We start from the raw sequence: 22,937 nt of genomic DNA, 5'->3' as shown, positions 1-22,937 counted from the left end.
CTATTTGTAAGGTGTACTATTTTCTTTAAAATCAATTATATATATATATATATATATATATATATATATATATATATATATATATATATATATATATTAAGAGGTAAGAGGTAAAATGTATAAGTAGAAGATTATGCATGTTTAACAAAAATACATAACATTGTATTTTAAAGAAATAACAATGAAAACTAAATATACACCAATTTAAAAAAAAGATTGTTACCATTAGGGTAATGTGCACATAGAAAAATGTCTATCGCATTTTTATCATTTCACATGTTCATAATAACAATTGGGTAATCTGTATTGTTACAATACCCAGGTTCGGATTCTCCATAAACACAGGATAGAGGCTCGGTGAGTTAATATAGTGTTGACACCTTTATTTTTGATCAGGATAATTAAAGGTCATTTGTTTATGCAAGGGATTTGCTGGAACAGAGAGAATAAGCTCATGGAAACAGCAGATGGATGTAAATAAACTCTTTGAAGATACAGAGCTGTCAGTGCTAAAAATGGGGGGGGGAATCACAAGTAAATTCCTTAGTTCTGTGAGGTGAAGAAAACAGATTTTATTTATTTTTAAAAAGACAATGTCGGACATAACAAATAAAATCACTTAATGCCAATGATTACAATTCTGTTGTTAATTTTTTGAGTAAGCATCACAAAATAACATGACAATTATATTTTGAGAATATTTCTCACATTATTGTATCTCTACCATCTATATTGTTAGATCACAGAATGTCACTTTTGAACAAATCAACCATATTTCTCGTGTATGAATTCCAATAACTCGAAACCCAGGATAGAGAGGCTGAGTGAATGTGGTGTGGACTCTGTGAATGAGGGTCATTGTGTCAGAGACACTGTAGAAGGACAGAGTTCCTGCACTGTGATCCACATACACTCCTATTCTACAAGAGCTGGAGACTACAGGGAGATCAGTCTGTTTGTTATTATGCCAAAATGAGCAACTGGAGTCAGAGCAGATTAAACACCAGGACTGATTATTACGTCCAAATCTACACTCATCTCCCCATCCCTTCCTGCTGATGCTCTTATATGACACTGATATACCCACCTCACCACTCCACTCAACCTCCCAGTAACAGCGTCCAAACACAAGCTCTCTGCACAACACCTGAGTATAACTATCAAATCTGTCTGGATGATCAGGATACGGCTGTTTTGTGCGAGTGTATTTAATCACTCTGTTCCCTTCAGACAGGACCAATTTTTTATTCACTGTGTTTGGATCCAAAGAAATCTGACAGGAATCTGTTTAAGATAAAAAGTCATAAAAATAAAAACCAGACCTTTATTGCAGTTAGTATTTTATATATATGAATAAAAGTCAGTGATGTTAGATACTTCTACACAACATCTGCCTCACTGTTATTAACATCATTGTATTGGTGTGTCTGTGTGTGTTTGAAGTTAACCTGAAGAAATTGGTTAAAAATGTAGAAATGAAAAGTAATAACGAGATGCTATGTCCTTAAAATTACATATTTTCTTGGCCTTATAAGGACATGTGTAGTAATGTACAAAATATGCCTTTATTCACATAAAATGTATATAGTCTATTATACATTTATCATACTTCTACGTTCAAAAAAGCTGAAGCAAATAGCAGCCACCGATCAGAGAAGCCCCTATTTTAAAATATATTTTATATAGGCCTATACGTTTTTATAATATATTAATATATAAGATTCATTTTTGTTAGTAGAATATCTTCATTACCAAGAGATATAATTAAACAAAAAGTAGTCAAAACACATCTAACAGAACATAGCCTAAGTTGTTTATTTTTTACAACATTGTGTTCTTATTTTTTTTTTATTAATGAAATGTCAATCATCGTCTTTATAACAGAAAATACAATACAATACAAAAAACTTTAAGATACAGTAGCCTACAATCTTCACATGTATAACGGTTTGTCACATTAAAAACAGTCCTTGTGGTGGAATAAGAAATGCTATATAGAAATATATGGTTAGCATCTTAATATAAACTTTATTTTATTAGTTCATTAACTAATTATTCAAACTCAACTAATTTAATGTAAAGAACTGGCTTGCGTTTCCCAATAGCGCGCTACGAAGAATCTTAAGGTATAACTTAACTAAAGGTATACCATTTCTAAGCGTGTTTCAGGAACCATACTTTAGGAAGGTAATGGTAACACAATAACCATTTCAAATTTTTACATGTTTTCTTCTCTTTCCCATTTTTGTTCGCTGAGGTATTTCAGTAATATAAGTGTAGGCTACATACGGTGCTCGGCAGTGATCAAAAAGGATTTAAACGGTGAATTTTGAATCTCTTCTTGCAAACTCAGAGATGTGGATTCAGACGGCAATTAAATTAGCCTATCACACGACCTGTTTTTTCAAAAAAAACAGTAGGTAATTTGACAGGGATTTTTACGCGGGTTGGGTGAGAAAAAACACTGACATTATGGATTGGACGGCAATAAAATCACAGACTTGCCCCTGTAAATGTTTAAAATACCGTACAAGCCCATGAGAAACAATTAGCGACCGAATAGGGCTTAACTGATAGTGTGCTTTCACTGGCCTTTGACAGCGCTCCGCAGACGGCGCCGTCTTTTAGAATAACTATTCGCTGTATCGCTGCTATATGAGCAATCTCCCCAATGTCCCTGTCATTCCCTTTAAATAGACTATTAAGCCTTTAATAGTTTGCCAGCTGATGTACTTTTGGATAGTATAATTAAAAATCTAAAAATGACAATTTTACTCTTTGCATGAAAACAATTGAATTAGCCTAATTTTGAACACTGTATTAAAACCCCAGAATTATATCCGTAGACCTGCAACAGTGATACGGTAAAGCTAAGAGTGGTCAAGACAAACCTTCCGAACGTATGACTTACAGAAGGTATACTTAACTAAGAATGTTTCGGGAAACACGTATTAACGATAAGGTACAGCTAGGTGTAACTTAAGAACGACGTAGCGTTAAGGTTTCGGGAAACCCAGCCCTGGATACTAATTATCCTATACTAATTGAAAAAATGTCAACTATTAAATGTAGGCTATTGATTAGACTTGCCATAGACTGAAAGATTTTTGTTGAGTAGTAGACATTCATAGCAATTAGGACTAATCGCACGTTTATATTCAATCCTGGGTGCATGTAGGCTAGCCTATTCAGCGCTCAAGCGCATGCATAAATCTTGCCTCAAAAGTAGGCTAATAATAATAAATGTGTCTGAAGAAATAACGAAGTATTTTACTTGTTTATTAATAAACTAGTGTTTTCTAAATCAGTGTTGCTAACATATCTCCATCTCCATCTCTGCTGTAAATGCGCCTTAAGAGAGAAATGCACAGAGTACGGACAGGATTACATATTCAGATGGTACCGTATTTGCTTTCAATTCGATTTTTTTATTGGTGGACATTTCAAGCTTTATATAGATATATTTCTCATGTCTGTGAGGCTAGTCTATACGCTGTTTTTCCATTTTTGAGTTCACGGAGACCATGAAAGCGTGTCCTGTTCGTTTTCTTTTCTTTTACAAAAGCACAGCGTTTTCTTGTTATTGTGAGTTTACACAAATAAAAGAAGTCAAATGATGTATTATTCTTTTCTGTTTGACCAGAAATTATGTAGTATTTTAAGTTGCTGCCACTGTTGTTGATAGAAAATGCAAGTGTTTGCGCAGGCGCCTCTATGTCATGCAGTGAGCGCTCTCCACACTCCACACAAACACTTGAATATGCGCCTAATAATATAGCGAACATTTATCTAGGTTGACTAGAGGGAGAGGCCATGTTAAGTCCTCTTCATATTTAACAAATCAAATCATGCATTTTCTACCTACTGCGAGTAAGCGCTGCCAGTTTGAAAAGGGCGGCTGAAACACAACACTTAGCATATAGGCCTACAGATAAACGCCTAACGCTGGTGTTTTGCTTTAAACTAATTAGTTTAGGCTTTAAAATAAATATTGTCTGTGGGCTAATTAATGCCAAAATAATTTATGTTTATTTTATAGGCTACTTATATTTTCGTTTTTGTTTTGAATTGAATAACCCATTTAAAGGATTTGTTGTGGAAACCGCAATGCCATACTCCCATAGAAAGCGACGTTAAGAGTTTTCTTTATAATAACGGGTTTCTATGGGAGGAAAACGCTTAACGTGTAATTAAATGCGTTGCGTTGCATGTTCTGGGCTCATCTTCTTTTCTGTAGGATAGTATGGTTTATTAATAAGATGTGTATAGAATTTGATCTTTATCACTGTCTTAGTAGCCTATTAAGCCACATTAAGCTTTTTCTTTATAATAAGGGTTCCATATGAGAGGAAAACGCTTAATGTGTATTCTGGGCTCATCTGCTATTCTGTAGGCTACATATGCTTTAAGGTGTGTACAGAATTTGATCTTTTAACATGAATGTCCATTAGGGGTTGCTAATTGCTTCAGATTTTTGAAGTAGAAGTATGATAAAGGCATGATAGGCTATATAAATTGAATGTGGATAAAGGCATATTTTGTACATGACTACACATGTCCTTATAAGACATATGTCATTTTAACGACATAACATGTCGTTATTACGAAAAAAATATGTCGTTTTAACGACATAACATGTCGTTATTACGAGAAAAGATCTCGTTAAAACAACATAAAATCTCGTTATTACGAGAATAATATTTCGTTGTAACGACATAAGATCTCGTTATTACCACATAATTGAGTGGGAAAATAATATGTATGAGGCAGCAATGCGTAACCGTAGTTACACTTATAGTACACTTAAACGTATAATTTTTATATACTAAAAGTGTAAATTGGTTTTATATACCAATTTAGTCCCAAGCAGTATTGAAGTTTAATACTAGTACATTGACATTAGTATACTTACTACTGCATAAAGTATACTTAAAAATATAGGCCTACTCATTACTTAAGTAGGCCTAAACTTCATAAAATGAACAAAGTATACTTATTTTTCGTAAGGGTAATTATAATTGTGATAATTCCTGATTGGTATAGTTTATTGTAGTTTGAATATTAACAGGGTAAATGTGTCTCCTGTAAATGCAGTTCTCCACAGCTTGATTGTTGATATAATAAGAAATAAAGTTTGTCTCTTTATGTACATGTAATCATAAAGACTTACATTGAAGAATATCCTCATGGTTCTTGGGTTTAGGGGTGGGAATGATGTTAATGTTTCTCACTATGGAAACCAACAGACATTTTATTGTATATATTGTAAAATAATAAGTTTAATTATAAAATATTTTAAACATGCACTGTTTTTTACATGATGATACATGCCAGTAAATAAAAAGCTTGCCTTTGCCAGATATCTTTTCTGTTTCCTCTCTGCAAAAATCCTCCAGTTTCTCTCTCAGATGAGACACAGATTTACCAACATCATCAAAAGAGAGACAAGAACTGATACTGAGTGAGTCTGTAGATCCAGGAGGGACAGAGAGAGACTGGAAACTCTACACAGACAAAGAGACAATATAAACACAAGGAAATATCAACTTCAAAATCAATTTGTTGTCAGATCTCTGTTACCTGGATGAAATGGATGTGATGGTCTGTGTGTGAAAGCTGCTCCATCTCAGTGTCTCTCCTCCTCAGATCCTCAATCTCCTGCTCCAGTCTCTCCAGTCGTTCTTCAGCTCGACTCACTGCAGTCTTTTCCTGGTCTCTGATCAGCTGTGTCACCTCAGAGCGGCTTCTCTCAATGGAGCGGATCAGCTCAGTAAAGATCCTCTCACTGTCCTCCACTGCTGCCTGTGCAGAGCGCTGTTAGGACACACACAGAGACGCATTAGAACCAGTCCATTCACTCAGCTCTTACTGGTCCCTCACACAGCCTGTTCCCCACAGTGGGCTTCAGTGGGACTGAAAGAGCTCCAGCACTGGCTCCTCACGGACTGACTGAGGAGAGTCCTAACTGAGTCTGAAACAGCTCTTCCAGCAGTTCTTCTGCTCTTAACTCACCTTGTGAGACTGTACAGCCTCTCTCAGCCCCTCAAGCTCTTTCTGTCTCTCCTGGACTCTCTGCTGGTATTTTCTCTGGGTTTCCTCCAACTGTCTCTATAAGATTTAGTATACAGTCAATATACAACTCCCTACATGTGCCTCTTCGAGAGAATGTCACAAAGAACTGTTTTAAACATGAGCAAAGAGTAGAAATTACATTATCTGTTTCGTTTAAGAACTATTTGAAAAGGATCTTTGAATATATGTTATATAATTATGAAGAAACATTTATTATTCAACATAACTACTCATGGTTCGTACCTGTTTCTCAGTCCTCTCTGCTGCAGTTGAAACAGTGTCATGGTTTTTATGTTCATCCAACATACAGAGATAACAAATACAGTTCTGATCTGTACGACAAAAAATCTCCAGTAGTTTCTCATGTTGAATGCAGATCATCTCCGGAAGTCGTACAGTGGCGTCCACCACTTTATGTCGCTTTCCTGGGTGAAATTCCTCGTGACGTTCAAAATGATTTTGACAGTAAGAGTTCAGGCACACCAGACAGGACTTGATGGCTTTGTTTTTGTCTCCAGTACAGACGTCACACCCCACATCTCCAGATTCAGTGTAACACTGAGCAGGATGAGCTTGTAGTTTTGCCTTCTTGAGTTTCTCCACCACTTCAGCCAGCATGGTGTTTTTACCTAAAACAGGTCTTGTAGTGAAGGTCTGTCTGCACTGAGGGCAGCTGTAGACTCCCTTCTGATCATCCTGATCCCAGCAGCCTGTGATACAGCTCATACAGTAACTGTGTCCACAGGGAATGGTCACTGGATTCTTCAGTAGATCCAGACAGATTGAACAACTGAACTGATCCTGAGCCAAAGAAACACTGGATTCTGCCATTTTATTTCACACACTCACAGACAGAGAGACATCGACAACAACAGCTTAGTTTCGATTTCTCTGAATTGAAACATTTCCTGGTTTTAAAACGTGTGCAAATGTTCCAGTCATATAATTTACACGACCTCTAGATGGCAGACTTATACATGAAATTTTATGATATATTAAAATCTGTTGTTTATGCTTATTGTAACAGTCATTCTGTTCTTTTCACACAGGATTATCAAGTATGAACCCGTTTACATTCTTCTTTGTGAATGAGAGACCCTTTTAATGTAAGTTACATTTACATTATTTTGTCAAAAGGGATTGCATTGCATTGCAAGTTATACTGCCTAACATCAAATCATGCATTCCCTGGGAATTGAACCCAGTACCTTGGTGTTTATAGGACAATTTTCTACTGTTTGAGCTACAGGAAAGTTTTTGCTTACTGTTTTTGGTAAAACAAATCTTTGTTGAGGGTTTAATGATCTGTAGGTTTTAGGGGTATGTACAGTGTAGGGCAAAAGGGAAATTCTCAAATTTTTTTGAGCTGGTGGCAGTTTAAAAAAAAACACTGTCAGCAAATAAAACCTGACCGTCTTCAGTCCATTGCAACACACACATGCTTCAGAGAACGATTACAGCAGCACATGTCCTGGACTTCATCAGCTCTCAGGGATGAGGATCAATGTTCAGATAGTTAAAACTGGACAGGTGATCAGTTGTCCACCATTCAGTTTAATTGTGATTCCTCCACTTGTGTATGTTGACAGCTACCAAAATAAGAGACTAACACAACATTTGATTAGTGATCTGAAACTGACTGCAGTTTTTTGGAGTGCTTACAGAATTAAACTGAGACCACAAATCCTTGTCATCTCATGATAAGTAATGTTACAAATCATCTCTAATTTAGGTTTTAATTCCATTAAGTTAATGTGTTGTGGGCTCCCTCTCTTTAAATAATGGCAATAAGAGGTAATTTATGTGGGATTTGGGGAAATTGCAGGAACAGAGAGAATAAGTTAGTTTATTAAATGCATTTATTCAGTGGTTCATTGAATGTTATCTGCTAGAACTGCATGTATAGGCTACACTCTTTCAAGATACAAAGCTGTCAGCGCTAAATAATGAAAAGAACAATCACTTTGAATTTTTTTTATCTGTTAGGTGAAGAAAATATAGTTGATTTCTATTTAAAAGACAACGTCAGACATAAGTAACAAGCATAACTGCAACTTGTGAATAAAAAGGATTATTATTGTGCTGATAATATTTGGAATAAACATAAGAAACATTGTCAAAATCAAAACATGATAATGATATATTGAGAATATCTCACACAATATTATTTGTAGAATCTCTGCATATAATCTCTATATTGTTAGATCACAGAGTGTCATTTTTGAGCGCTGTCCTGTCCATGATATAGTAGCTCTAAAGCCAGGATAGAGCGGCTGAGTAAATGTGGTGTGGACTCTGTGAATGAGGGTCATTGTGTCAGAGACTCTGTAGAAGGACCGAGTTCCTGCACTGTGATCCACATACACTCCTATTCTACAGGAGCTGAAGACTGGAGGGAGTTTCGCCTGTTTGTTATTATGCCAAAATGAGCAACTTGATTCAGAGCAGGACAAATTCCAGGACTGATCATTATATCCAAACGCACATTTATCTCCCTGTCCCTTCCTTCTGATGCTCTGATATGACACTGATATTTCCACCTCACCACTCCACTCAACCTCCCAGTAACAGCGTCCACACACACTCTCTCGACACAACACCTGAGGATAACCATCAAATCTGTCTGGATGATCAGGATACCACTGGACTTTGTCAGTGTATTTAATCTCTCTGTTCCCTTCAGACAGTACCAGGTTTTTATTAACTGTGTTTGGATCCAAAGTGTGTTGACGGGAATCTGATGAAGATAAAACACATAATCTGCATTTATCAAGTAATACATGACTTTCAGTCTTAAAAATAAAACACCAGAGGTTTATTATATTTAGGTTTTTAAATACATCGAAAGTTATAGTCATGTTATATACTTTAGGAAAAAAAGATTCACAACATCTGCCTCACTGTTAACATTAATGTATTGGTGTGTTTGCGTGTGTTTGGAGTTGACCATCAGAAATTATAGTTAGTTAAAAATTTAGAATTGAAAAGTCAAATCACATTTTCTATTTATTTTTTGTCCTGTTTAAATGTTTTAAGATCTCTTTTCAGCAGCTGTACAAACTCAGCAGCCTCACAAACTGTACAGTTGAGCTGAAGGTCTATTTTAATGTGTATCTGCCAAAACAGAACCTAGCAATGAGTGATGAACACAAGTGACCAGACCAGTGGCCTCATTTATAAAACGGGTGCGCACAGATTTGAAAGTAGAGTGTCGTGCCACGTCAGGGTCTAAGCAGTCTGAGAAATGCAGGTATTTGGAAATCTAAGCAATTCTTGTCACTCGCCATTTTCAAGTAAAGTATTTGGACTTTGACTAGTGATCTTTATGTTTCACAAGTTGACAAGTAAAGGGTTAGTTCACTCAAAAGTGAAAATTCTGCCATTAATTACTAACCCTCATGTCATTCCAAACCCATAAGACCTTTGTGCATCTTTGGAACACAAATTAAGATATTTTTGATCAAATCTGAGAGCTTTCTGTAACCCCACCATAAACTGCAACGTTACCACTTTCAAGGCCCAGAAATGTACATGTGACTACAGTAGTTCAACCTTAATTTTATGAAGCGACGAGAATACTTTTTGTGCAACCCCCCCAACCCCCTGCACTGTTTACAACTTGAACCGCATCAGCAATGTTGGGAAAGTTCACTTTCTACGTGAACTAGTTCAAAGTTCAGTTCACAAATGTTAAAATGAACTAGTTCAGTTCATAGTTCATACTTCGCAATTTTTAACTAAGTTCACGGTTCCAAAAAATGAACTAGTTCATAGTTCTTTTTTCCATATGTTGCTGCGAGCTATTTTTTTATTATTATTTTTTTATTGCCACAATACAACCACAGACAGCGGTTATCGGCGGGCAAAGTTTGCACAGAAATGTAAGATTTTTCCCATCCTCACCGACCTTGTCTTAACCCCTATTTTTTTACAGTCTATGCTTAAAACTGAGCATACGATACGACGCCTCCTCGCTGCTTTGTCGACTACATGCTGCTTTTTGTTTTGATGACACATGCGGCGGCCGCGCTGCGACACTGGTGGCTTGTGTTGCCAGATTGGGTGTTTTTTCCGCTACATATTAAGGCCTGTTTACGTGTGTTTTATCCGGGTTTTCGCCTGGAAGACTATAGATATCTGGCACCATATTGAACGAAGTTAAACTGAGAGAGCGTGCGTTCACAGACACCAGAATGAACGCGTTCACAATAACGTTCATCGGGCACTAATACAGTGGCCTACGTTCAGTTCACGTTCGCCCAAAATATGAACGAGTTCATGAACTATCCTTGAATGAACACGTTCAGGCACAACACTGCGCATCAGAGACTGACTTGCAAGAAGAACTTTTTGAATAAAGTCATTATTATCTTTATTTTATGTATTTTTTTGCGCATAAAAAGTATTGTCGTTGCTTCGTAAAATTAATTTTGAACCACTGTAGTCACATGGACTATTTTACAATGTCGTTACTACCTTTATGGGCCTTGAAAGTGGTAACAAAGTTGCAGTCTATGGGGGGGTCAGAAAGATTAATCAAAAATATCTTAATTTGTTTTCCGAAGATGAACGAAGGTCTTACAGGTTTGGAACGACATGAGGTGGAGTAGGCTAATTAATGACAGAATTTTCATTTTTTTGTGAACTAACCCCTTAACATATAAAGGAGTAATCGAGAGTGAGGAGTTGCTGGGAGAGATCCTGGAGGGATCCTGGAAAAACTGTTGTGGATGAACGTTCTCCCCCCGAACTTTGTTAATAAAACATAATTAATTACATTCAGTAGGTCGCGTTTACAAGGCGGAGATCTGAAACCATTCGGCTGCGCACAATTTCAAGACCATTTGCAATTTATAAATTTCACATCTCGTTCTCTGATTGAATCACACATATGCACATTTGAGAAATGATCGTAAGATCAAATTTAGGATGGTTTCTACACAACATTTTATAGGCCTACATGTGTCCCCAGGACTTTTTAAGTTAACTAACCCAGTAAGATAAACTAACTATCATATGATCATTCCTGATTTGTTGTAGTTAATTGTACTTTGAATATTAACAGAGTAAATGTGTCTCATGTATATCAAGATTTGTATGCAGTTCAGTTTGATTGTTGATGTAATAAGAACGAAAGTTTTTCTCTTTATGTACATGTATGATCATAGAGACTTACATTGGAGGAACTCATCATGGGTCTTGGGTTCAGGGGTGGGAATGATGTTAATGATTCTCACTACGGAAACCAATATAAAATATATATTTAATTATCGAACATTTTAGAATATTTTATATATGTTTTTTTTTTACATTACAACATGTAATACATGTTAGGAAAAGCTTACCTCTACCAGATAAAATTTGTATCTCCTCTCTGCAGAAATGCTCCAGTTTCTCTCTTAGATGAGACACAGATTTACCAACATCATCAAAAGAGAGACGAGAACAGATAATTACGCTGGGTGAGTCTGTAGATCCAGGAGGGACAGAGAGAGACTGGAAACTCTACACAGACACAAAAACACAATAGAAACATTAGCTAAAGACACAGAAACATTTGATAGAAAAACAATCTCTTCCATTACTAAAGACACTGTTCTGTTTGTCAGATCTCTGTTACCTGGAGGAATTGAATGTGATCGTCTGTGTGTGAAATTTGCTCCATCTCAGTGTCTCTCCTCCTCAGTTCCTCAATCTCCTGCTCCAGTCTCTCCAGTCGTTCTTCAGCTCGACTCACTGCAGTCTTTTCCTGGTCTCTGATCAGCTGTGTCACCTCAGAGCGGCTTCTCTCAATGGAGCGGATCAGCTCAGTAAAGATCCTCTCACTGTCCTCCACTGCTGCCTGTGCAGAGCGCTGTTAGGACACACACAGAGACGCATTAGAACCAGTCCATTCACTCAGCTCTTACTGGTCCCCCACACAGCCTGTTCCCCACAGTGGGCTTCAGTGGGACTGAAAGAGCTCCAGCACTGGCTCCTCACGGACTGACTGAGGAGAGTCCTAACTGAGTCTGAAACAGCTCTTCCAGCAGTTCTTCTGCTCTTAACTCACCTTGTGAGACTCTACAGCCTTTCTTAACTTCTGAAGGTCCTTCAGTTTCTTCTGGATTCCCTGCTGGTTGTTTTTTTGCATCTTACCCAATTGTCTCTGTAGGAATAACAAACAAAAAGGAATCTGATAAATCATACTGCATAAAAAGTAATTGCCTCGAGTAAAAAATCAGATCCTTGGGAGATCAGGGGGAAGTAACTGCTTGGAAAATTTTCTTGGATTATGTAGATATGGGATTAAAGATTGTTATAGGCGGCACAACTACTGAGTTCATACCTGTTTCTCAGTCCTCTCTGCTGCAGCTGATACAGTGTCATGGTTTTTGTGTTCATCCATTGTACACAGATAACATATACAGGTCTGATCAGTACGACAGTAAATCTCCAGCAGTTTCTCATGTTGAAGGCAGATCATCTCCGGAAGTCGTCCAGTGGCATCCATTAGATTGTGTCTCTTACTTTTGAAGAAAATCTCATGTTGTTTAAGATGATTTTTACAGTAAGAGTTCAGACACACCAGACAGGACTTGATGGCTTTGTTTTTTTCCCCGGTACAGACGTCACACTCCACATCTCCAGATTCAGTGTAACACTGAGCAGGACGAGCTTGTAGTTTTGCCTTCTTGAGTTTCTTCACCACTTCAGCCAGCATGGTGTTTTTACCTAAAACAGGTCTTGTAGTGAAGGTCTGTCTGCACTGAGGGCAGCTGTAGACTCCCTTCTGATCATCCTGATCCCAGCAGCCTGTGATACAGCTCATACAGTAACTGTGTCCACAGGGAATGGCCACTGGATTCTTCAGTAGATCCAGACAGATTGAACAACTGAACTGATACTGAGCCAAAGAAACACTGGATTCTGCCATTTTATTGCACAGATGGAGAGACATCTACAATGGTTCGACAGCAGCTTGAGCTTAGGTTTCTATTTCTCTGAACTGAAACATTTCCTGGTTTTAAAACCTGTGCAAATGTGCCAGTCATATAATATATAATAAACACGACCACTAGAAGGCAGTCTTATACAGAAACTCATTACAACAGTTAAGATGGATGGATAGATAGATAGATAGATAGACAGACAGACAGACAGACAGACAGATAGATAGATAGATAGATAGATAGATAGATAGATAGATAGATAGATAGATAGATAGATAGATAGATAGATAGATAGTGTGTAACGGTTCTTCTCTATAAAAAAAATTAACTAAACTGTTCTCCACCCATGGTTCGGTATGCACTTGCGCCGCGGTTCATCTCAAATCTGACAGCATATGCATCTATAATATGGTTTGTTGAAAATAACAATGCGTAATACATACTGACAGAGTTAGACTAATGTATGTTTCTGTTTTGTGTGATTTGTGTGTGTACTCACACGAAGCGCTCACACAGAAACCCGCATCTCAGACAGCGCACACATATTGAGTTCTCTTTCATGTCTTGCGCTTTAACGGACAAATTAACACAAAAGAATATGTCAATATGCCCTTTTCTCAGCAAGTATAGTTGTCGAGAAAGACAATGCACGTGTGCAGTATCAGTGTGCTGGATCATTGCATTATGTCTTAAAGTGACAGCAGCCTTATATTCCTGCTGTTTATGTTATTAGTGCTGTCAATTGATTAAAAAAATAACTAGATGAATAAAAAAAATTCCTGTGATTAATCGCAATTAAAAACACATTTTTTTAGGTTTATATTTAGTTTATATAATTTAAAATGTAATAATTGTTTTAAACATTTATTAGGCTTCAAAAAATAAACAACTTTAAATTTAAGTGAACTTCAAACAATCCTCAAATAAACCTATAATAAATGTCCTATTTACCTTTGCCCTTCCTACCTGTTTAATGTATACAAAACAATATACAGAAATTTAATAAAGTTATCAAACAGTCTGCACAAGAAGTTCTTTAGTTATACAAAAGTTATTTAGTCAAGAGCAGAGAGTAATTTTCTCTGTTCCCTTTGTTCTTTGATTAACTTTACTGAAAGACAGCATTATTGGCTACTGTCCCTTTAAAACTAGTTTTAATGTTAATCAAACAAAAAAAGATAAGAAATCACTTACTGCTCTTGGCTGATTAGCTTTTGTAACTTCAATAATGATTCATCTTTATTTGATTTATAATATAGTGAAGATTATATGCAATGTTATTTATTTTACATTTGACTTTATTAAATTTCTGTAACAGAAAATTATTGTTAGATACCTAAATACCCTGAAAAGCACTGTTTATTTTTTTGTATCTTTTTTATTTTTTGTGATGTTGCTTGTAGCTTGATTATTTCTTATTTTCTTTATTTTTATTTGACAGTAATACCTTTTCCCTGAACATAGGGATACCGAACCCTACTGAAACCGTGACACTAAAACCGAGAGAAAAACCGAACTTTGTAATTTAAGTTACACCCCTATAGATAGATAGATAGATAGATAGATAGATAGATAGATAGATAGATAGATAGATTGATTGATTGATTGATTGATTGATTGATTGATTGATTGATTGAGCAGGTGCGTTGATGAAGCTTAATATTTTTTTATAGGATGCATTTAAGCAAATGTATTCATTTATTTAATTTTACATGTGCGTTTGAACTGAGCTTCCTGTTTCACAGCTGAGCTTTTAGTTTAACAACCAGTGAATCAACACAAATAGTTTGTGTGGAGTATCCCGCGCGCCCTCACCACGGGAACAGCAGGAGGTGCGCGCGAGGCTACGGATCTACAGAAGTTTTGCCATTCAAACTGCGCTGGGGGCGGAGCCAACAGGCATCGAACCGACTCAGCGGAGTCTCTGCAAACTTGGCAGGAGCCGAAGCCCTCGCTGTTTACCGAGGCGCGTGTCACACCGGCATACAAAGTAACCTTGCGCCGTCTTTATATCCCATCCCGAAGCGCGCCTCGCAAGTCCCGGTGTCACTGAGCTCGTGGAAGAGAAAACTTTTTCCTGCTCTTGCGACTGGCAGTGGGACACATGATAGTTTCCAACATCTGTATCGTCTGAAACAAAGACGTGTCTCTGCGCGAGAGAGAAACAAACTGGCTCCAGGGGTCTAGAGATCAGTGAGATGCAGTGAGGGACCGCATGACACCTTTCACTGACACGTATGGCTAGGCTCGTCGACTCCTATGAAGACCCCAGAGATTCATTATTATAAGGACAATGGATAACTTTTTCACCGAGGTAAGTTGGATATGAAAATACTATTTTCATGTTGCTATAGCTAAGAAGGATGTTCTGCTGTTTCTGTTCCAGAAAACAAAATACATGAAAAATATAACAAATCCCATTGGGTTTGTAGTTTTTACTAAGAAAATAACCGGCTGTAGGCTATATATATATATATATATATATATATATATATATATATATATATATATATATATATAGCTCTCATGCATTTCCTTACCTTTCTTCTCGTTTCCTAGTCTACATCCCAGCGCTATTATTAGAAACGTTCACTGTACGCTGGCTGAATTAATATGTCATTAGTGATAACTTTATAAAAAGCATGGCATTTAGAAATATCATTTAATAATAATATATCTGAGCAAAATCAAGCTAACAAGGTAGTCAAAAATAACAAAGTGGACAGTAAATTAAGGGACAAGCTAAAAACTTGATTATAATTGTTAAAATAAATTTAATAATTGAAAAAAGTATATATATGCTATAGAGAATCATTACTGATATACCCAACAATGTAAAAAAACAATATTATTCATTGAAATTTCATGTATAGTAAGCGTTGTTACAAAGGCCTGGGAACACAGGGAAAATGGTTATATGGTGGTTCAAAATGCTGTAAAATGTTTCAAATAATTTTTTAATCAACTTCATATGCATAGAGTAAATATGGTGTTTTTTATGACTAAGACAGATTTAAAATTAATATTGTTCAACATTTTAAGGCAGTAAGATCATGATCTTTACTGGGGACACACAATGCCCCAAATCCCATGAATGACCAAATTGTTGTATTTTTTGCAAATAATACTTAATTTAAAGCCAGTAAATGTTTATATATATATATATATATATATATATATATATATATATATATATATATATATTTATATATAAAATTCAATAAAAATAAATTATAATTCTAAAGTATATTACTGTTATTTTTGTTATATAATATTTTAATACATTCATATTTTAATAGAAATGTATGTTATATGGAAATTAAATTAATCCATAACAGTGTTACCAAAAGGTAATTTTGGGGAATACTTGTCAGGACTGGTGTTGATGGAAATGAGACAATAGTATTATTCATCCCTCATGACCTGACTGAAATGAGAGCGAGATGATGATCAGTAGCACGAGCCGCTCCCTTGTGCCGCTGCCACATGAGTCGCAAGTGAAGGCTTCTAATATTGGCTTGAGGTGGATCATTAGTCCTCCATATTGTGCTTTTCACCTGTGAAGGCGTGGCCGTAATTAAATAAATCATCTCAATAAAACTTTTCAACTGTACCAGCTCAGAAACATGGGTTGTGTCAAAATCCACATACTGCATATGCGTAGGTACTACATTTGGTTTGAAACAAACTAGCTACTACATGTACTAACTATAGTATTAACTGTAAATTATTACTGTTAACTTAACCCTAACTCTATAGTAAGTACAGTACATGTATAATATTACTCAGTACTTATTTGAGTAAGTTCATTGTAACTATGTCACCTTAAAAAAAAGCGTAACCAAAGTATGTTCTATATAGTATAAATGTGTGTAGTAGTAGGAATAAAATTCAGACGTACAAAATCTGCCATGTTGTCACTGTCATGTGACCTACCATCATCAGTTGCCTTGCTTTACTGCTATTAACAGATCCTCTCCTGTGGCCTCATGAGATAGTAAAGTGTCAATCGAATGCACACTTCAGAATCTTGCCGGAAGTAGTAGGTCATCTGGGTACTTTTCACCTATGTATTTCGAGTACTATGTATTCAGATATACTACTCAGTTGGCGTACTGTTTTTCACACATTATAGTATATAGGGTATAATTCGATTTCGGAAACAGCAATAGACTTTATATTAGGGTTTCAGATGGTCAGAGAGGGAAGCACAAAAAGCAGGGAGCTTCAACTGCACCAGGTTTACACAATAGTGTCAAATGTCCGCCGGCTGCTGCATATCTAGCCTGCGAATCGGTTCTGGACAAAAGAAGCAGTCTTTAAAAAGAGACAGCGCTGTGTGTGCGGAAACAGATTCAGCCGAAACATGCGTGCGGAATGTGGGGAAGAGCTGAGCTCGTGAATGCCTGTCTCACACACTGCTCTTCTACATGACTGACCTCAGAGAGTATGATTCCTGTCTCACACAAACATGTCTAACCTCACAGAGGGAGATTTCACGCACAAATCTGCCCTTTAGCAATTTTCTTCAGCTTTTTGGTTTAGCATGGATGCACATGCACACATTTCTGTTTGCAGTTCTGGTTGAAGGCTGGTTTTGTTTTAGGTGTGTATGTGTATTGCCATATTTGCACAGCAGTGTCGCTGAGGTTATTGCCTCCCTGCAGTCTCTATAGGCGGAGCTTGTTCAAAGGTAAACCTCTCTATTTTCATGTGAATTGGCCAATCAGAGTCGCAGGTACTGTTTGACAGTTGTGTTTTAGTGCAGAGGATTGCCATTCTGGGAAAACAAACACTCCAGGTTATTCTTTTTTGAAACCTAAAGCAAAAGTCTCATAGGATCAGAGATGCTTTGGGTGCAATTGTGAAATCTCATATAATTATGAGAATCTCATAGAATTAACATTGAATTCTCTTTAAGGTTAAAACTCTCTGTCATCTTTTTTTCCCTGCTAAATTGTTATTAGTATTTAAGCAGACAAACACAAAGGTCTTAGTTATTTAAAGTAGTGAAACACAAAGGGGTGGAGCTTATTTACCACCTGGCTACAACAGCCATGAGACACTGTACACATATTATTTACCTATTTTAAGTACCATAGACTTCTAGTTCTTTAAAGAAAATTGATGTGTATTTTTAGAAGAAATTCTAATATATTATTAAATATCAAATATTTATTAATGTTCACTGACATCCCCAAATAGAGGTTTCGTAACATTTAAATAAATTAAATTTAAATTATTTTATAATATCTATAAAAATTTAAATAAATGTTAGATTTGTCCTCTAAGTAAACCCGCCACACACTTGGCCATGTACCCCCTTCTGGTTTCCTCATCTGCTTGGTGTCAAGTAATCCTTCTTGTCTATCTCACAAACACACACACACACATTAAATCTTGTGAGTAGCTTAATGATTACACAGTATAGTGATTCAAAGCAAGGAACTCAGAACAGGAAACTCCCTCAGCACCTACACTGGGAAAGAGAAATACTGGAAGAGAAAATGTTTTTTTTTATTATTTGTTAACTTTTGTTCTTAAAGTGTGTGTATATTTCTTTATACATAATTTTTCATTGAATCTAAAAAGGACACATTTTGAATGATGTCCTGAATGATGGGGACTGGTGCTTTCAAGCATCAGAAAGACAGCAAAAGTGCCATAAAAGTACGCTATATGACTCATGTGTGATATGCCAAGTCTTCTGAAGACATCTTCTGAGAGCTTTTGGTAAAAAATAGACAAAAAAAATGTACGTTGTTATTAACTAATAATCTTCTCTAGTGAACCTTTGTGACTCTATTGAGTCAATGAGTTTAACTAAATAATTTCACTCCGATATGTGAACAAATCATTCAGACCATTTTTTGAACCAGATCAGCTGATTCTATGAAATGATCTGACTTAAGAGTGATTCTTTTGAGTCAAATAATCTCTGATACTTTCATAAACTGAAGGAAAGCTAGGCCAGATGTCGAGACAAGTTGAATGATCTTCTGACGAGTTGAATGGACTTACTTTCGTGGTGCTTCTTTTGAATCTTGAAAGCTTCAGTTCTATATTTATTGTAATTGCTTGGAAATCTCCAAATCTCCCCTTTTGTGCTCCATAGAAGAAATAAAGTCATACAAGTCAGGAATGACATGAGGATGCGTAAATGATGACAGAATGTTCTTTTTAGAATGAACTATTCATTTAATCTTGAGTCATGTCAATTAACATGCTAAGCCTAATTAGTCTGTTTGTTCCTGAATGGCGATATCATTATAATATCTAAACAAAGAGGAAGAAAACAAGTCAACTTCCCTTTATGATTCATCACAATCGCAATCTCTGAGGCTTCAAAACTGCCAGGTACAAAGTACGTCTGCATGCACATGCATACAAGCACGAAGATGGTCTTTGCCTTTGTTCTGCGTAGTTTATACAGCTCTCTTCCCCTCGTTCACTCTTGTCGTGAAGTATAAACACACATTTTTCACGTTAGGAGAGAGAGAGAGAGAAAATGAGCGTGCATTAGAAAAGTAGGTCAAGCAGCCATGCCGTGTATATGTGAGTGTGTTTGAGGGGTTGGATTGGAGAAATAAGTTATATGTCGAGGAGACCAGTCTGACTCTGAACACCAAGCCCGGGTCACCCTGCACATGAGAGAGCTAAAGTTTTGGATCTTTGGGTTCGAAGTATGCAGGAATGCCCTTCATCACTGGCCTGCCTTCCTGTTGACCCAAACGATATCTGATCCCTCACTTCCTGCAGCCAAATGAGAGCAAGAAAGGGGGACAGAGAAAGAGAGCTATGGAGAAGTGTGTGTGTGTGTGTGTGTGTGTGTGTGTGTGTGTGTGTGTGTCTGTGTCTGTGTCTGTGTCTGTGTCTGTGTCTGTGTCTGTGTCTGTGTCTGTGTCTGTGTCTGTGTCTGTGTCTGTGTCTGTGTCTGTGTCTGTGTGTGTGTCTGTGTGTGTGGTAAGCTGCTCTAAACATGCTCGGTAAGCAGCATTGAGATTACAGAGTATCTCTGGTCCGTTTCATCCTTTACTCTGCCCAGCCTGACCGCCCTCCAAAACTCTGATATTATTTTAAGAGTTTAGATACACAATACAAGGACACACTCAGACATGCATGCACACAGTGCACTTTTTATCTTCAAAGTGAACTTTTTCTTTCATCTGAACATGAAACAAAAATAGAAAGTCGTTGATGTTTGATTTGGATGTCTTTGTGCATAAGTTCTGTGTGTGTGTGTGTGTGTGTGATGTTTTAGTTGGATTCTTGCTACCTGTTTAAATCTGTGATTCCTCTGAGCCGTCTATTTTAGTACAGGAAGTGAATATTGGCCAGAAAACCTGGCAGATACACTACCATTCAAAAGTTTGGGATCAGTACTTTGTTCGTTTTTTAAATAAAATGTTATCAAGCAAGGACGCATTACATTGATCAAATGTAACCGTACAGACTTTATATTCATCCTGAAAAAAATATAGCATGGTTTCCACAAAATTATTAAGCAGCACAATTGTTGTACAGTAAGAAATAAGAAATTATTCTTGTGCAACAAATCAGCATATTGGATTTAGAATGAAGGATCATGTGATAATAAAGACTGAAATAATGATGCTGAAAATTCTGTTTTGACATGGGAATAAATAACATTATTAATATTATTAACAAATTGAAATGAGTTATTTTAAATTGTAATAATATTTCACAGTATTAAGTTTTTTACTGTAGTTTTGATCAAATAAATGTGGACTTGGTGAGCATAAGATAATTCTTTTAAAAAACTGTTTAAAAAATGTAATGACCCCAAACTTTTGAATGTACATTTCTTTATTTTTCTCTCACTCTTCCTCTGTTCTTTTTTATTAGTAAACTTTTTTTACATTGTGTCAAATAACACAATTAGAATAGAACTATTTTTAGGATTTAATAAACATTTATTTTTAGATCGGTTCGTCCAACTGGATTGGCCAGTTTCCAATTGGACTAAAGCGTTTACATGACTTTTTTATTTTGCTGAAATTGAGCTTTTAAAGTGCTTGTAAACATGCTAATAAAAGGTTTTTATGTCATTTAAAAAGGTAAGTTGGAAATGTTTAAGCACACAGAATGTTTTTGACTTGTGAGAGACAATTATGTATGTGATAGTATATATAAACTGCAGTGTGTGAACGTCTGCAGTCATAAACTGGTTGAGCAGTTCTAATCTTCTAATGTTTGCAGATAAACACAAGGCATGGTCAAAGCTGCTTAACTCGAAATGTGCTTCTGTCAAGGAAACCAGACACACACACAAGTTCAATGTCTTAACCACCATAGACACATTCCTGGATGTCCCCAAAGTGAGATTTTGTAAGATTTGGCAATCTTCTAGGGGCATTTTCATCATTTAAGTAAATGCACACATACTAAAAAAATAATAAAACAATGAACAATTCAAAAGTTTCTTAGCATTAATTTCCTTAACATGGCTCTAGAGATGAACTACACATTAACCTATCTTGTGGAGAAATGTGTTTTCTTTCGAGTTCACCATTAAGTGCTTGATTCAAATGTTGGGAAACTATGTCACTGTGTCCTGGTTTACAGCAAGAGATGGTGAATTGGATTAGAGGCCTGGAATTCCTGAGATAAACTTGGTTTAGAGAGGAAAACAGCTTCCTGTTTGTGTGGGTTAGAGATGCACTAACTTGATGGGGCTGACTCTGAGTTTTGAGCTTTTAAAGTAATTTGAAACTATAGCAAATCCAATACAGAGTTGATTCCTTTTCAACAGTAAACACTGAATGTTACTCAAAACACTCCATGCAAACTAATCCGTATTGTAACGGCATGCAGTCCTTATACTGCATACCAGGAAGGATCAGTCATCTTTAAAAGTGTGATTTCCTCCTTGATTCTTATATTATATATTTCTTAATGTATTTTAATATTTAATTAACACAATGTGTAATAATCATGGTCCGATACGTGAAGTCTCCCTTTTTTTCTTGCTCTATTTATTATCAGTTTGTCTTTGCTTTTTACAGCTACTAACTTTAGCAAACCAATGGCAGGTTAACAGTACGACAAGTGTGCAGGCTGTTAGAAACCATGAAGATGTGCACGTGACAGCAATCAGAGAGAAAATTACTTAAACTGTCCATTTCCTCTAGAGACTTTTGTCTTTCTTACCAAACCAAAGTTTTTTCTGTGGTTACTGTGGCCTTTAAGTATTTTTATTAATAGAATAATCTTTACTCTTGGGCTGCAAAAAACTTTATCTGTCGAATTATGTAATCAGGTAATTGGACAAAAAGCCTAATTTTATTTCAAATGTTGTACTGAAATAATTTCACATCTTGCCCAATGCTTTGTCAAATAATAGCCAATGCATCTTGAAGGCCATAAAAAAAGATAAGCTAAAAACAAAAGAATGGTCCTGTCCAAAACTCATGTCATTTGTTAAGTCAATGTTGCTCGAACAAACAATGTTTTGACATGCTTTCCGTGGAAATCAGCCTAGGAATGGCTTGGCAACTTCTAGTTGTTTCTGCATATTATGCTGGGATAGGAGAAAGTGTTCAACTGTGTGCGTCCAGCTGCACAGCGGTTCTGTTGCAGTTCAGTCTGATCATTCAGCAGTTCTGTGTGTGTGTGCGTGCGTGCGTGCATGCGTGCGTGTGTGTGTGTGTGTGTGTGTGTGTGTGTGTGTGTGTGTGTTTCCACTCTTCTAAGTTATAAAGTTCTGTTGAGTTTATATGCCACTACATGAATAAGATGTTGAGACAGTGGGTGACAGGATAACAATGGGGAATTTTAAATGTTTATAATCATAATTACTATTCTTAAGAGTAATTTTTCAGATTCTCAAGACTTTCGGTGAGTTTTCTCATTCCACAGTTTGAATTTGAACTTGCTATTTGTACTGTGGTCAAACATAATCACTTTGTTTTG

General features: G+C 36.4%; 3 protein-coding genes across 4 annotated transcripts in view; 1 reads left to right on the top strand and 2 right to left on the bottom strand.

Moving 5' to 3' along the window:
• Positions 1–358: 358 nt before the first annotated feature.
• Positions 359–7,521, bottom strand: LOC143731466 (E3 ubiquitin/ISG15 ligase TRIM25-like). Its single transcript, XM_077222441.1, has 6 exons — positions 6,316–7,521; positions 6,013–6,108; positions 5,581–5,814; positions 5,351–5,504; positions 5,171–5,230; positions 359–1,284 (listed from the first exon to the last, which is right to left on the bottom strand). Exons 1-6 carry the CDS (start codon positions 6,901–6,903, stop codon positions 728–730), a joined length of 1,689 nt encoding a protein of 562 aa, XP_077078556.1. The 5' UTR covers positions 6,904–7,521; the 3' UTR covers positions 359–727.
• A 392-nt stretch (positions 7,522–7,913) lies between these two features.
• LOC143731464 (tripartite motif-containing protein 16-like) lies at positions 7,914–13,069 on the bottom strand. Its single transcript, XM_077222440.1, has 6 exons — positions 12,401–13,069; positions 12,125–12,220; positions 11,693–11,926; positions 11,418–11,577; positions 11,249–11,308; positions 7,914–8,809 (listed from the first exon to the last, which is right to left on the bottom strand). The coding sequence occupies exons 1-6, from the start codon at positions 13,010–13,012 to the stop codon at positions 8,265–8,267; spliced, it is 1,707 nt and encodes a 568-aa protein (XP_077078555.1). The 5' UTR covers positions 13,013–13,069; the 3' UTR covers positions 7,914–8,264.
• Positions 13,070–14,908: 1,839 nt separating this feature from the next.
• The window catches only part of myo10 (myosin X), a 47,954-nt gene continuing 39,925 nt past the window's right edge, over positions 14,909–22,937 (top strand). The window contains exon 1 of one of the 2 annotated variants that reach the window (XM_077222435.1): positions 14,909–15,318. In XM_077222435.1, coding sequence (XP_077078550.1) covers positions 15,298–15,318 — 21 coding nt within the window. In that variant the 5' untranslated portion in view covers positions 14,909–15,297. The remainder of the gene's footprint in view (positions 15,319–22,937) is intronic. The other variant, XM_077222436.1, reaches the window with a different exon arrangement.

The sequence above is a fragment of the Siphateles boraxobius genome, unplaced genomic scaffold (assembly GCF_051911475.1).
Source record: "Siphateles boraxobius isolate OS27281-9 unplaced genomic scaffold, OSU_SipBor_1 86, whole genome shotgun sequence".
Taxonomy (NCBI): Eukaryota; Metazoa; Chordata; class Actinopteri; order Cypriniformes; family Leuciscidae; genus Siphateles; species Siphateles boraxobius.
The sequence above is the reverse complement of the archived record's forward strand: the minus strand, read 5'-3'. Positions and strand labels throughout refer to the sequence as shown.